Source organism: Hippichthys cyanospilos, chromosome 8 (assembly GCF_059441005.1).
Source record: "Hippichthys cyanospilos isolate Australia breed blue-spotted pipefish chromosome 8, RoL_Hcya_1.0, whole genome shotgun sequence".
Taxonomy (NCBI): Eukaryota; Metazoa; Chordata; class Actinopteri; order Syngnathiformes; family Syngnathidae; genus Hippichthys; species Hippichthys cyanospilos.
The window spans coordinates 16,353,660-16,368,098 of record NC_142376.1 but is presented as its reverse complement, the minus strand read 5'-3'; the positions used below and the strand labels follow the sequence as shown (position 1 = coordinate 16,368,098).

The 14,439-nt window shown below is 37.7% G+C and overlaps 1 protein-coding gene across 19 annotated transcripts in view; it reads left to right on the top strand.

The window, feature by feature from the left end:
* The window catches only part of LOC148420331 (neurexin-1a-like), a 231,673-nt gene that overhangs the window by 72,439 nt on the left and 144,795 nt on the right, over positions 1-14,439 (top strand). For 16 of the 19 annotated variants that reach the window (XR_015866291.1, XM_088420618.1, XM_088420624.1 and 13 more), the window contains 2 exons: positions 11,616-11,917; positions 13,566-13,589. Coding sequence is in view for 18 of the 19 variants with exons in the window: in XM_088420618.1 (XP_088276744.1) it covers positions 11,616-11,917; positions 13,566-13,589 (326 nt within the window). In the remaining variant the exon portion in view is untranslated. The remainder of the gene's footprint in view (positions 1-11,615; positions 11,918-13,565; positions 13,590-14,439) is intronic. The other 3 variants (XM_088420626.1, XM_088420620.1, XM_088420614.1) reach the window with 1 other exon arrangement.

Genomic DNA, 14,439 nt, shown 5'->3' with positions numbered 1-14,439 from the left:
TGGAAAAGCCAGAGCCAATCCCACAATATTTAAAAAAAAAGGCTGTATGAAGTCGGTCAGAGGCCTTCAGAAACAACAGTTGCAGGCATCTGTGTACTGTGAGTGAATGGACACATAGTTAATAGACTGTTGCAATAGCCAATCAGATCACAAATTGGCGACAGTAATGCCAGCTAGAAAGCCTCACGTTGAACGCGACATGTACGCGCTCTGTGATTGGATACTCAGCACTATGCAGGTCAAGCTGGCTTGGCTGTTTGGCTGTGACAATGCCTGCGTCTTGTGCTTCAGTAGAGTGGTCATTGTCGTTTTTTTTTTTTTTAAAGCAAATTAAAACATACGATAGGAAAGGATTAATTGTTGGAACTGAAATGCTCAATGTACAACCAAGGCATTGAAGTCTTCTTGAGAAAAGAAAGAAGAATGGATTATATGTTGAATTAAGTGTTTTGGTGAGTGTGAGCATTTTATTTATGTATTTCTTCATTTTAATATGTTTTTGTAACTCTTTCATACATATTCCATTAATGGTAAATAAATAAAATGAAGTTCTTCTTATACTAAACTGTACTTCAGTACTAAATTTGTAATTCAGCATATAATCTTGTTTAAGATCGCCTGCCCTTGGTGGACTTAATATGATTTTTGGGAAATAATGTAAAAGTCCCTTTTATAGTGATAAGTTTTAATTGCTTATGCAGGTTTATTGATGTTTCAGAAAATAGCCCGTGTAATTGCATTCATGAAATATGTGTGATGTGTTTGTTTACGTGTTCTAAAATAATCAATCAATCAATTAAACAAAAGGAGATAGAAGACAATATCAAAATATTTTGAGTTTGAACTAGTATTTTACTCTGCAGTATTCTGTTGGAGTTATGTCTAAGATATGTTGGTACTAAACATCCAGGCATGTTCAGTTTGTTGAAGATAGAATACTTCATCTATGATTCCAGTTTGCTAAAAGTTCATTTGGGTAAGCTTCCCTAAAAATGACTACTTGTGATTCAGTTTTCCGTCACTTTTTTGCTGTTGGGTTGTCAACCCGCTAGACCAACTTTCCTAAAAGCGACTACTTCCCCTTTTCTTAAGAAGACCTAACAAAGAAAAACCTTCCACCTTATCCTTGAATACACCTCAATCACATACTATTTTAGATATCTTTTTATCCTTCCATGTAATAAAAGTCCTAACATGTTTAAAAGTCTAACTTATGTTACACATTTATGAGAGAACATACCTTGTAATTAGAAAAACACATGTATGGCTGATACTAAGTTGTAGCTTTGATATATGAGCAACTATTGAGTAGCTATACGAGTAACCATACAGTATGACTAACTTATTGCGAAGCAGCTAGCACAGGCTCAGCAATGAGCCTGTGAGACTGTGTGCTACTTGTTTTTACTTTACTTTACTTTAACCATTTCAATTTGATTATTTTTGAGGATGCCATTTCCAGGGACTGTAAATTTACACACTTGCTAACCCATGCTCCTACTTGACTAAAAAAAAAAAAAGATATATATATATATATATATATATATATATATATATATATATATATATATATATATATATATATATATATATATATATATATATATATATATATATATACAGTATTTTGTTCCAATTTGTATGTGTATTGTATGCAGTGCAATATTTCCTACTCAAGCATTTTACATTCACTCGCAGGTAATATAGAAATACTGTACAATATTTAAAAGGTGAAACAAGCATTCCAATTTGGGTTTTTGAGACTCTGCTTGCAGCACTTGGCGCAGCACACAAGCTTTGGCCCTCTGTGATAATTTATGTTTCCTAAATTTCCTTAGGATGCAACTTGTTTTTACCTTCTTCACTCTGTCCACCTACAAAGTGTCTGTGGTGTATTGTGTTTGATTGAATACCCTTTTCCCTGCCAGTCCCATTAAGTCCTCAAGGTGGTACTTTTGTTAAATCCACTCCACAAAATGTTCTCCCCAGTAGGGAATAGCACAAAAAGATTTATTTTAATAGCTGCCAGCTATAAATGGCAGTATGTATTCATCTCGCATACGCATACACAGTATTTGATCTTGAGTATCTCCTGCAGTTTTAGACAAGAGGTTTTCTCTGCTTTTCTGCACCCCCCCCCCCCCCCACCCCTTCCAGGAAAGTCATTCAATCTTTTCCGAACAATATCTGAAGCTCAAGCACTGACACGTATCCCCACATTTTCGTACATAATTCCGTCAAATATTGAATGAATCGTGACGTACGAGATCGTTTGGTGTGTGTCCAGCCTTATATTGATGTTGTAAGTACAGTAAGTACTTAATGCGTCACTACCATGTGATGAATTTGAAAATAAACTGTCATATTGACAACACACTTGGTTACAGGATAACTAATGTGTGCTGTGCTAAACTGTGGAAATAAATCTGTCAACTTGTCAGTAGCATGTCATATTAATTTGCATATTTGATTTAGTACTGTCAGGTCATTCTTAATTTGAAACAGACGTTAATCTACTTTGTGACGTCATTTTGCATCTTTGATCTTCATTAACCTTCCTGGCAACAATCACTATACACGTAAGACCATGTTGGCCAAGACAAAAACATAGACTATAATTATTCACATATGTAGTGACCATAATACTTGGACTATTTAAAAATGGCTAATGAGGCATGTGCATCTGGCTGAATTTTTAGTAGATAGCCTCATCCTGAAATGCCTGCTGCCAGCTGCTTAACGGTGTGATGGTGTTGGCACCAGCTAGGTTGAAATCCACGTTCAATGTGCTGATTGGGTCTGCACAGCTGTAAAATGTATACGCCCAAGACAAGTACACCATCTGAGCTGACAAGACCACTGCCAGGATCAGATTCTTGATGATGTGTATCATCACCCCATATTTTTTCTCATCGGAGGTGTTTTTATTAATTAGAACTCGAAATACTTCCGTCATCTGTGAGTTTGTTTGTTTGATCATTTGGTTGTTTATAAAAAGAATAGAAGTTTGATTAAGTCTAGCAGATGCAAATTCGTCCAAGTCTTGTTCAGCAAGTTTCCTTGAAAAATGTCATGATATCCCATGTGCACGATTAAAAAGTGGGATAGTGCAGAGAAAAGATCCAAAAACAGCCCTAAGGTGCTAACCACAGGAACTAATGAGAAATGGTGATGGAATGATGCGGCAAGGTCCACCACACTGTGGCCACAAGGCTGCTCAGTCCGATGATAGGGTGGGCTGTGTGGTTTTCATAGCAGGAAATGTAGACCCTTGGCATGTTTGGTTGGAGCAGACTCAAGTTTTGATAGAGCTGGAGGGATGAGCCCTGCGGGGCTGTGGCTTTTTTGAGGAAATGGGGCAGGCCAACTCATTGCTGAATGGTAACAGCTGTAGTGAGCACTCAATTGCCAGATGGGTTATTTACTGTGTGAGCGATGTGAATATGTCATGGTTGTGTTCATGGAACACTGTTTGATCTTGAATTTTGTTCATTTTGCCTTGGAGCTTGATAGTAGACAAAAATTGCTTTTCTAAACTTAATGTGCTTCATTCCCAATGAATTAGTGAAGTATGCTGTTAGGTAGAAACAGACATACTGTTCGTATCGAAGTGGTGCCGTATGATACCAATTTAACTTCATTTGATCTCATTTGCTTCAAAAAGCAATTTATCCGCAGTAAATTTTAGTACTCACTTTTTTTTAAATCTCATTCTGATTACAGCTACTAGGAATAATTAAAATGTATGTTTGGGGAACAGACTGTTTTCTGTGTAACCACCATGGCCAGAAAGTTTTATAATATAGGCCGCATGTTCTGATTACGACGGCACAGTGTCAGTGGTCAGCAGGTCTGCCTCAAAGTTCAGAGGTCTTGTGTTCAGTTCCAGCTCTCTCCCTCTAACCTCCCTCCCACATTACAAAAACATGCATTGGAGGTGCATTGCCCTTAGGTGTGATTGTGAGTGTGAATGGAGTTTTGTCTTTGTGTGCCCTGCGATTGGCTGGCAACCAGTTGTGTCCTTTACCTACTGCGGAAAGATGGCTTGGATAGGCACCAGCGCACCCTCTAGAAGCGGATAGCAAATACGTGGATCGATGGATTTTTTTTAATTGAGACCTAATTGATGCCTTGCTCCCTCCCGAGTGACACATTGAATGACTTCTAGACTTTCTTTCTAGCTCAGCAAGACATCCATCATACTGTGCAACTAAATGACAGTGTGTCTCACAGCCCTTGGAAAGTGTAATCTCACCCCCATCCACACATGCTGACTTATTCAGTCAAATAGTTGCATACATCTAACAGAGCATGCAGTAAAAACACATCCATCTCACAGTTATATTAACCGAAGAAGTCAAATCAGTCTACCTGTTATTGTCACTAAAGAAATAAATGACGCCATACAATACATGGTACGTACACCCTGTAATAGTTGCCTTTGCATAACACATATTAAAAAACAGTTTGAGATTAGGTCTTTTGAATGGTGTGGTGATAATGTAGTAAATATGTTGTTTAAGAATGCAGAGCTTCCGGAATGTCCTCTCTGTCAAAGCCTAAGAGGCTTAGAGTAGTTTCATGGCGTTAACTTGCTAGCATTTTAATGGAGTGCCAGACACTCATGTCTGTATGCTTTTAATAGGCTGCCAGAGAAAAGAGATTGAATAGAAATGGACTGAAATCCAATGTCAGTCACTTGCGAGACGATGGAACCACTGGATCGTCATTGAAATGTTTTAGATATATTTATGGCTGAGTTGGTCCTTTTAAAGTGTTTTGGTAGAGGTGATATATGTGATGCATCCTTTCTAAGCTGTGAACTTCGTGTGAACCTGATCAAAAGACCTCCCAACTCACGCTTCTCGCTGAAAGCTGAAAAGCAACATTTGTTGTTTTACTAGAGATGTGAGTGATATGTGTGCTCTCTTCATCTTCTGATGAAAATGACTTGCACTCTATGATGGCTCAACAACTATTGCATTTTTTTTCATTTCCTGAAAAGTGTTTGGAGATACAACAATTCTGCCCAGCACCAGTGACATTTTACGGTAAAGTGTGCATGAATAAAACCATACAAAAAATTATGTCACCTTAGATCAATTGACTTGATTCGACAGATAGATTTAAGAATGCCAGATTAGATAGATGGATGGATGGATGGATGGATGGATGGATGGATGGATGGATAGATAGATAGATAGATAGATAGATAGATAGATAGATAGATAGATAGATAGATAGATAGATAGATAGATAGATAGATAGATAGATAGATAGATAGATAGATAGTGCGGTGGGGTAAGGGGGTCCATGACTGACGTGGCCCCGCCGGAAGCGGAGCAAAAGACAGAAATGTAGTTGCCGCTCTTGCGTTGTGTTTAAATGTACTTTACCAGTGTGCATGTATTGGCGCTACCAATTTATAGTGCATATGCATAATTTTTAAATTACAAATCATATTCATAACACATTGTGAAATAAAGACAATGACAGTATGAAGACAATTTAAAGTCAAGGCCTTTACACTATAGTTCTTTTTCTAATCCCCTGCCAAGTCTGTTTTGGAGTGGTTGTGTTATGATTTGATGCTGACAGGCAGGGTGCTCCCCTGGGTGCAAGCTAATTTAAAAACAGCCATAGAGCAGCAGATGCCAGATTAGTGTCAGACCAAAGTGACTGATGAGGAGTCTCCTGGCCGCACTGTTGTATAGAACCCATAGTCCTGTTTCCCTGCTTTACAATACATCAATGTTCACTGTCACTTTTGTTTAATGGTGAGCGAAAGAATATTTTGTAGGTATTCATGCACCCATATTTATTACCATTTCTGTATTATCTGTTTGAGTCGCATGGGTTATTTAAGTTTGACTGGTGGACAATGTTAAAATTTAGTGGTGATTCCCTACCTTGCTGTTCCATTCAAATACAGCGTGTTTGTTTTATATCAATTAAAAGGGTGATCAGGAAAACACTCACTCTCAATTGCAATTTTCACCTCAGTTTTATGTCTTTAATGTTATATAAAATGGACAAGTTACAGATGTGGTCGGTTCCCTAAGAGCAGAGTCGAAAAGGCAACGCATCTAAACCCCAGCCCATATTTATGATAATCATCCAATCTTGTCAAGTCATCCTTGGGGTGGTCCTGACGATTCTTGCCCAAGGGTTGACGCTGGGCAGACTGGAAGGCGAGGCCAAATTCCTTGACTCATCAATCCTTGACTCGACTCTCTGAGGCCAGATTCCTCCTATCGCTGAGTCAGCTCACCGTTACCAAGCTGGTTTCTGAATCACAACATCCTCAGTTGTGAAAACACAATTTCTTGATCTTTAAACTATGTTAGCATGCTATTTCCTCTCCAAAAACATCCTTGGAGCCGTGTCTTCCTCCTTTTACACAAGTTTGAGCGTTTCTGCTCATCGTCGTGCTCTCAGTATTAGGACCTGCCGATCAAGGGAAATGGCAGAGTCCTCCCATGAGTATGTCAGTCATTGCATATAGCCCCTGTATCGCCTATGCTGACTAAACACAGGCCCACATTTTCCTCAGTCATCGGTGAACTGGGATGACATCAGAAAAGGGACATGGCGACTGCAAATATTCTGTTTTTGTGCACTCGATAACCCTTTTGAAACCCTTCTAAAAACCTGTATAAGAACCCTGAGTCACCCCTTTTTTTAACTTGAATATGTATTTACTGACTTTAATATGTGCCACTATGCCCTTTAAAACTTTAAAAGAAAAGGACAAAACTCTGACGCAACATAAAGCCACAGATTTTGAGTGAGGAGGAAATCGATTACTTCTGTGGTCAGTGACATGAATATGGTTTAGTTTTTTTTTTTTTTAATAGTAGACATTAAGAATACTTATAAGAAACGGTGTCTGTTTGCATCATGGCAGTATCCGTACGTCATGGCTTCAATTGAGATGAGACTATTGACAAGATTATTGGCTGTATGTACAAAGTCAATGTGAAAGACAGAATTATAAGTAGCCAGGTGTCTGTTAGACACCAAAATAGCTCATACAGTATTTCATAAGAAATTGAATCACCATTGTGCCATTGGTGATATATAACCATATACGTAATTTGCTGGAACAGTTGTGTTTCAGTAATGTTAAAATGGGCCATATCATAAAATACACTACATCTTTATATAAATAGGTAGGTGTTGAAGATCTGTCATTAATGACTCAAAACAACACCTTCACAATTTCATGTTTCAATCTATTTATGGCCTCGCTTGGGAGCATATTTTCACTCTGTTCCAGTCTTTTTTTTGTCCTCCCTTGTCTGGAAAAAGACTGAAGGCGCTAGCTTTTATCCCTGTTCCCATTCGGTGTCATGACTCAAGGGCAAGAAGGTGCCGGCAGCTTGCAGAGCTTTGATTGACTCAAGACCACGGGACACACCCAAAGACGCAGAAGAACACAGCGAAAGAACAACAGCCTTCAACTAGCTGTTATTTTTTCCCCCTGCAGAAATATGACGGTTTTGTGACACATCAGCAGTCAAATGTTAACAGTGAAGGTTGCATTTCCTGTCTGAAAAATATGCCTAAAAGTGAAGCGCGATAGTTCCAGGAAATGTGTAGAAGTCAGCCTCAGGTATATGTAAGAAGGATAATTGTCACAAATGTCAAATAATACTCTATAACCATCCTTCACTTTGTGAAGTAGGTGGATTAGTCATCAAAAAAGACACTGATTTGACATGATCCTATTTTAGAGTGCATGATGTTTCTGGTGAGCTGTAAGTCCAGCTGTGTGTTGGAAAGATTGCTGCCACTGGCAATTCTTGTTTATGCTATCCTGCCTTATGTATGGAATTAAACTCAGGCTTAAAGTTCAGTTCGTTTCAACATGTTTGTGCTGTACATCTCTTCTTTGTTACTTTTTGACTTTCTTTTTTTTTGTTTTGTTTTTTTTGTTTGTTTTGGTTTTTTTTCCCCACTCAATTTCACTGGCAGCTCTGATTAAACCAAGCCCACTAATGCAGCCTATTACAATGTGGATTGAGGGTGGTTATTATTTTTGTGACTTAATACTTCAAGTAATGTAGCCGGAGTAAATTCTGTCCTTTATTATTATGACGGATTCTAGAATCACTGATGGTAATTACGGTCATTTACTTTGCTAAATGTGTTCTTGTGGTTGTGTTTTAACCTGTTTATCACTAACTTCAATGGTTTAAGACTCTTATTTTTTCGTTTTCTACTTGATGACTCCACCCATCATTCCCCAAAAAACATTTATACATAACAACCAAGACAAAAAATACTTTTTTGTTGTGATCATTCATGTGTGAAAAATAATCTTCATTCAAACAACTACTAAAAGAAAAAAAAAACTATGACCGTACACATTATAACAAAGCAGAGTATATTAAATTTGTGCCTGGCCCGCAGTGGGTGTTGTGATAACATGCAAATGAGGGACATTTGCATGTTGACTCACTGATGTTGAGCCAAAACCTCATGTTTCCAGTTGTGATCAAATTCTTTTTTTTTTTCTCATTTCTGAACATATCAGTACTAATGATTAGTCTGCACATAAGTAAGTTATTTATTTGAGTAACTGACCAATGGAAAGCGCTAAAAATGTCTTGCTTGCTTTATGATGCAATGCTAAAGGGATACCTTATATATGAGCCACGTTCAGCAGTAAAACGATCATATTTTGTCTACAAATTGATAACTTCATTGTTTTTCAGGCACAATTAATCCCTTTAAAAATATGTTTTGACAAATGCTGTCAACTGAAATTCAGATAATCACCAATTTAAACACTACAATTATTGCATTAACGATTCAACACATTAATGGGTTTCCTGTGATAGGAGTTTTCCGCTCAAAGCCGGGAAGGTGTTATGTGAATGAAGTCTTTCATAAGTATTAAGACTTTACTTGTGAAGTGATTTGTTCAGGCATTGTTAATTTGGCAGCGAGGTACTCACATTTGACCACTTAACACTTATGTCCTGTTTTTGTTTTTTTTCCACCCGACAATAGTTTATTTGTGATATGCTCATTCAGTGAAAACTAGCTCACTGTGTGCTTGGAAACCAGATCAAAGCTTGAGGGCCAGTTTGGCTAACACTTGACTTGACACAAAGATTCATGGTGAAAAGCCTCCAAACGTTGATTACTGAAGAGACAGTTTGTCATATTATGCCAGAGTCTATAATAATTGTAGATTGGTCAACTCCAGTCGTCGAGGGCCGCAATCTTGCATGTTTTTGATGCCTCTGTCATTAACTCACCTGAATCAAATTATTAGCTCATCAGCAAGCTCTGCAGGATCTTGAAAATGATCCTAATCATTTGAATCAGTTGTGTTTAAGAAAACAGTATGGAAAACATGCAGGTTTGCGGCCCTCGAGGACTGGCGTTTGAGACCTAGGGCTACATTCAGCAAAACAACTTGTCGCTAGTTTTCGCTACTCTCAAGTTAAGTCTGTTTTTATTTTGTAATTGGTGCCCGGCCCATTTTTTTTATTATTTATTTCTTCAGCATGTCTTATGCACATTCACAAATACATAAATGAGTGTACTGTATACACACACACACACACACACATACACACACATCTACACACACACACACACACACCTACACGCACACACACACGCTCCAAGCTCACAATTTATTCTTCATTATTTAAGGGAATTAACAGTGAATTGCTGCTTTGGTGATGTATGATGAAAGTGAGATGAGAATGACCCCCAACCAGTGGCCCTATTTGTTGTGATATTCTGAGCTTCTGTCGGTGAAACGAAGTAGAGGTCTCTCATCCTCACTGATAGGTTTCGCAGACATTGAGGGTGTTTAAAAAAAAAAAGAAAAGAGAGAACTCCAGTCAACTTCAATTACGGACTCATGTAGTTCTCCCAGAGGTGCTGTGTAGGGCCTTTAAGGGTGAATCAATGAGGTGACAAATTGTTGTGGACAGCAACCTCTTTTTATTTGTTACGCTGTTGTAGCATGCCGGAACGCTGCTCGCCCATTTATATTGCTGTGGCATATTTTCTGCTGGTGGTTTTAATAGCTTGTTATCTGTCTAAACTTGTTTTTAAATGCTTTGTAATGGCTGTTCACATGCACCCCGTCTTTGAGATGTTCACGACAATGTGTTTTTGTCTTTTAATCGTTGCAAGTTCTTGTTTTTGTCAAGTGTCTGTAAAGGTTAGTTATGCAATGCCTGATTCTTGAAGTTGTTACTTTGGCAGTCTTTATTGCAAAACAATTTCAAGATATTATTTAGATGAATGTAATCTATTTTGCAATAAGTCAGTAACATAAAAAAAAGGTGGCCTTTTGTGCAGTTGTAGCACAGCCCAGCAAAAGAAGCTTGAACCTTTTTAAAATTGTTTTTGTCGCAGTATTTATGTAGCCAGAAATTGGCCAGGGTTAAACAATACCTCAGTCAGGGTTTCATGAATCAAACAATTGAATGTTTTATTTTATGGGTTTAAAATTAAATAACACAGTTAATAAAAATAACTCGTATCAAGGGGTCTAGGAATAATGCATGCATGCATGATACTGTATATGATATAAGGATTTTTCCCTTAAGTGTGGGGATGGCCAAAGGGATGTCCAAGCAGTTTCTTACAAATGTCTAACAGGCGAACTTGACCCATACTTGTGTTGACAGAGCATTTTGATTGATTTTGTTTTTGTTGAATATAAATTAAGCAAAAAAAAAAAAAAATCTCCCGTCTGCATCAGTCTCAGAGGGTGGCCATTATATCACTGGCTGTCACCTAAAAATGACATCACAGTTGCTCAGGGCTCAGCTAATGACCAATCACAACTCACCGGTCACGTGATGTTTGCAAGCTGAACTGTGATTAGTTGGTTCTTGAGCTCTGAGCAAACCGGGCTGTCTTTTTCAGGCGACTGCAAGAGGCACAAAGACTAACCCCTGAGATGGATAAAAAATAATGGGTAGATTGTGCCGCTTAATTAATATTCCACAAACACAATATTAAATAGAATGCTGTTTTTAGACTTGTGAGTTTCATCGAACATTTTGGTAAACGATATTTTGGGGTTGCCCTCCTTTCAAAGTGACTTATAATTGTGTATAGAAAAGTGACCCCTTCATGTTTGCAAAAAAAAAAAAAAACACTCCGAGGACTACTTTTGCACTAACTCCGGTTTTTGCAAGCATCAAACTGTAGATGTATGAGTCAAATGGGTGTTTTGGAGATTGTTGGCTTGACTCTTTCGGTTCACTTAAGAGTGGTCAGTGTCTATGAGGAAAATGCTGAACTGTGATTACTTCTCATGCTGAGTCATCATTAAATTCTCCCAGATACGGCGTTGAATATGGGACCACTTGAAAAAAGTACACAATTTGAAAGGTGATCTTTTAACGCTCATTAAATATAACGTGTTCTAAATGAGCATGAGTCACAAAGTGCAGTACCAGACTCACCCATGATCTTGGGCGCTGGTAGGTCTCTCTCAAATTGTTGTGTGTTTATTATTAATCAGACTACTTTGAGATGTGTTTTTTCTTTTTTTCCCTCTGACAGCATCCAATGGGAACCCACGAGGGCATGTTATTAATTCAACACATTTTCTGTGTTGGTCTCTGCAGGGAAAGAAGAATACGTTGCAACCTTCAAAGGATCTGAGTTCTTCTGTTACGACTTGTCCTTGAACCCGATTCAAAGCAGCAGCGATGAAATCACATTGTCATTCAAAACCCTCCAGAGGAACGGACTGATGCTGCACACCGGCAAATCAGCCGACTACGTCAACCTGGCGCTGAAAAATGGGGCTGTATCTCTCGTCATTAATTTGGGGTCTGGAGCCTTTGAAGCTCTTGTGGAGCCAGTCAATGGGAAATTTAATGACAATGATTGGCATGATGTCAAAGTAACAAGGAATCTACGTCAGGTAACCGTTCAGAGGATGAATAAGATACCTAAATGAATTACCACATGCACTTAAATCATTATCATCATACTGCTTCAGATTGTACTATATCCACAGACCCTGTAAATGGATTACTAAATGAGAGCTTGGTGTACAACAAGTGGAAATTTACACGGAAGCTCATGTGAGCAAAGACAGCATGATGTGAATCAAAGCTTTCATTCAATTTAAATTTGAAATTGAAAAGACCAAAATTGCTCTTGACATTTAATAAGCATAACATATATATTTTATTGTTTGAAAGCAATTAACTGCAAAATATGACCTCATGGTTATTTTATTGATTGCTGTACTTTTCTATTAAATGATTTGATGACTTGTTTGAGCGAGCAGAGAAACATAAATAAGTATAGGTAAAGGAGTCCCAATCATATTCAATCAAATTAGCAGAGTATGTATCTCCATGTATGCATGAAAAGCACAGAGGAATAATATACAGTAATGCCTTGAGATACAAGTTACATAACTTACAACTGTTTTGAGAATATGAGCGGTTGTCTGGCTTGCTTTTTGCTTGACTCGCAAACACAAACGTCAATAAGTGTATGGTTTCAGTGAACTCAACAACTCACCCCACCATAAGCTGCATTTTGCAAAATAGTGAGCTACTCTTCAATAAAGAGGCTTGACGATGTTTAATGCGTCTCCCAATTGAAGTTTACTTCTGAACACCGCCCAAAAAACATGGTTGCTTTCACAATGAAAACAAATGTGGAGCAACACATGTAAATACACAATTTCACAATAATAAGGCATATATTCTTCATCCACGAAAAACGACAATGTAGCCTACTGAGTCACTAAGATTAGTGGTGAGTGACTCATTAATTTTGAGTGTTTGATTTTTTTACACTCTATTTAACCGCACCATTACTCTGTCTTCATGAAGAACAACGCCAGAATGTCATGTGTGTTTTAAACAGTTGAACGGAAGCCAAATATATTTAATGCATAATGCGTGAGGGAATTCAAAGTTCTACTTCTTCTTGGTGCTGTGGCAGTCCTCTTTATGTTTTCTCTCATTGAAGACAAGTGGTTCTTAATTTAAGCAGTAAGAAAAAGAGAAGGTGCAATTGTGTGACAAACTGAGAGGTTGGCCTCAAAACTAAATTTAAGGACAAAATCAAAATATCAGTAACTCGTAATATAATACATATAATATATACATATAATATTGGAGAAAAGAGTCGCTACGGAAGGTTAAACAATATAGAATAATTTAATGTCCAGTCAAATGTACCTTTTTTTAGGTGAGGTTTTTTTTTTTCTTCTGCTCATTTGTCTGGTAAATCCCAGACCATGGTGATACACGCCTTGTAGAACTTCATTGGCTGAGTTCTTACACCTTTTAAAAGTTGTTTTTGTTTCCTTTTTTTTAACTCAGTCTGCTTTTTTCTTGTTAAACTTATTTTGCCCTATATCCTCTCTGATACTAACATGCTTTCAAAACAAACTAACATCATCCATGGAATGTGTCATTCTACTAACCAGTATGGTCTTTGCCGTTTTAACTATGTACTAACAGTATTGATCATCATATTTGATTTGAGTAACAATCGTTATTCTGTTCACAGTTTTTAATTTCCTTTCTCCCCCCTTTTCCACAAAGCACTCAGGCATTGGACACGCTATGGTAAACAAACTACATTGTTCGGTAGATATCATACTAATTGTTTCTTAGTTTGGGTTTGCCGTGTGTTTCTTTTTCTTCTTTTTTCTTTTTTTTTAACTGTAGACGTTATTTGCAATAACAGGAAATTTTAGGTTGATACTCTCTGCTTACTTTAAAAAAAAAAAAAAAAACACTTTTTATTTATTTTTATCATTCGTATCCTAATTTTATTTATTTTTGTACTTGTTCCCTGTCCAACCTTTATCTGAGACTCATTTAGGATCATCATTTTGAATAGCTTAAACGTTAGGGACCCTTTGCTGTCTGGCCGACCATCCTTTGGCTCCTCATTCATTTGGCATGGCATGCATTTTGCCGACATGTTGCACTAGCCATGTGTCAACATGAATGTGACAGTTGAGCTGTTGTTGTCTTCTCTGGTGCTTTGTCATGCCTTGTTGTGGTTTGGCACTTTCTATAAGTTCCTGCATGCATCGGATGCACTAGCAAGTGTACAAATGTCCATCACCCAGTCAATATGGGAACATTTTCTTTTTGATTGCAATTGATCAAAAAGAAAAGAGGGACATGCATGCTTGTTTTTGTCACAAACGTCATTGGCTATTCATCAGATACTAAGTGATGATTGTGTTTTACATAGCATGTACTTCATCACTACCATCTGACTTAGTTTTAGAACTACTAGGCGTACCAATATTTGAGTTAAACTAACCCAGTTAACATTGTACTAACACCATTTTTGTGTCTGCTAAATAGTTTTACGTTGCATTCGGGGCAATACTAACACTATCCTGGACCGTTCACTAACTCTCTAAAACAGCTCATTTTGGGGGGCATGGAGTTCTCCAAC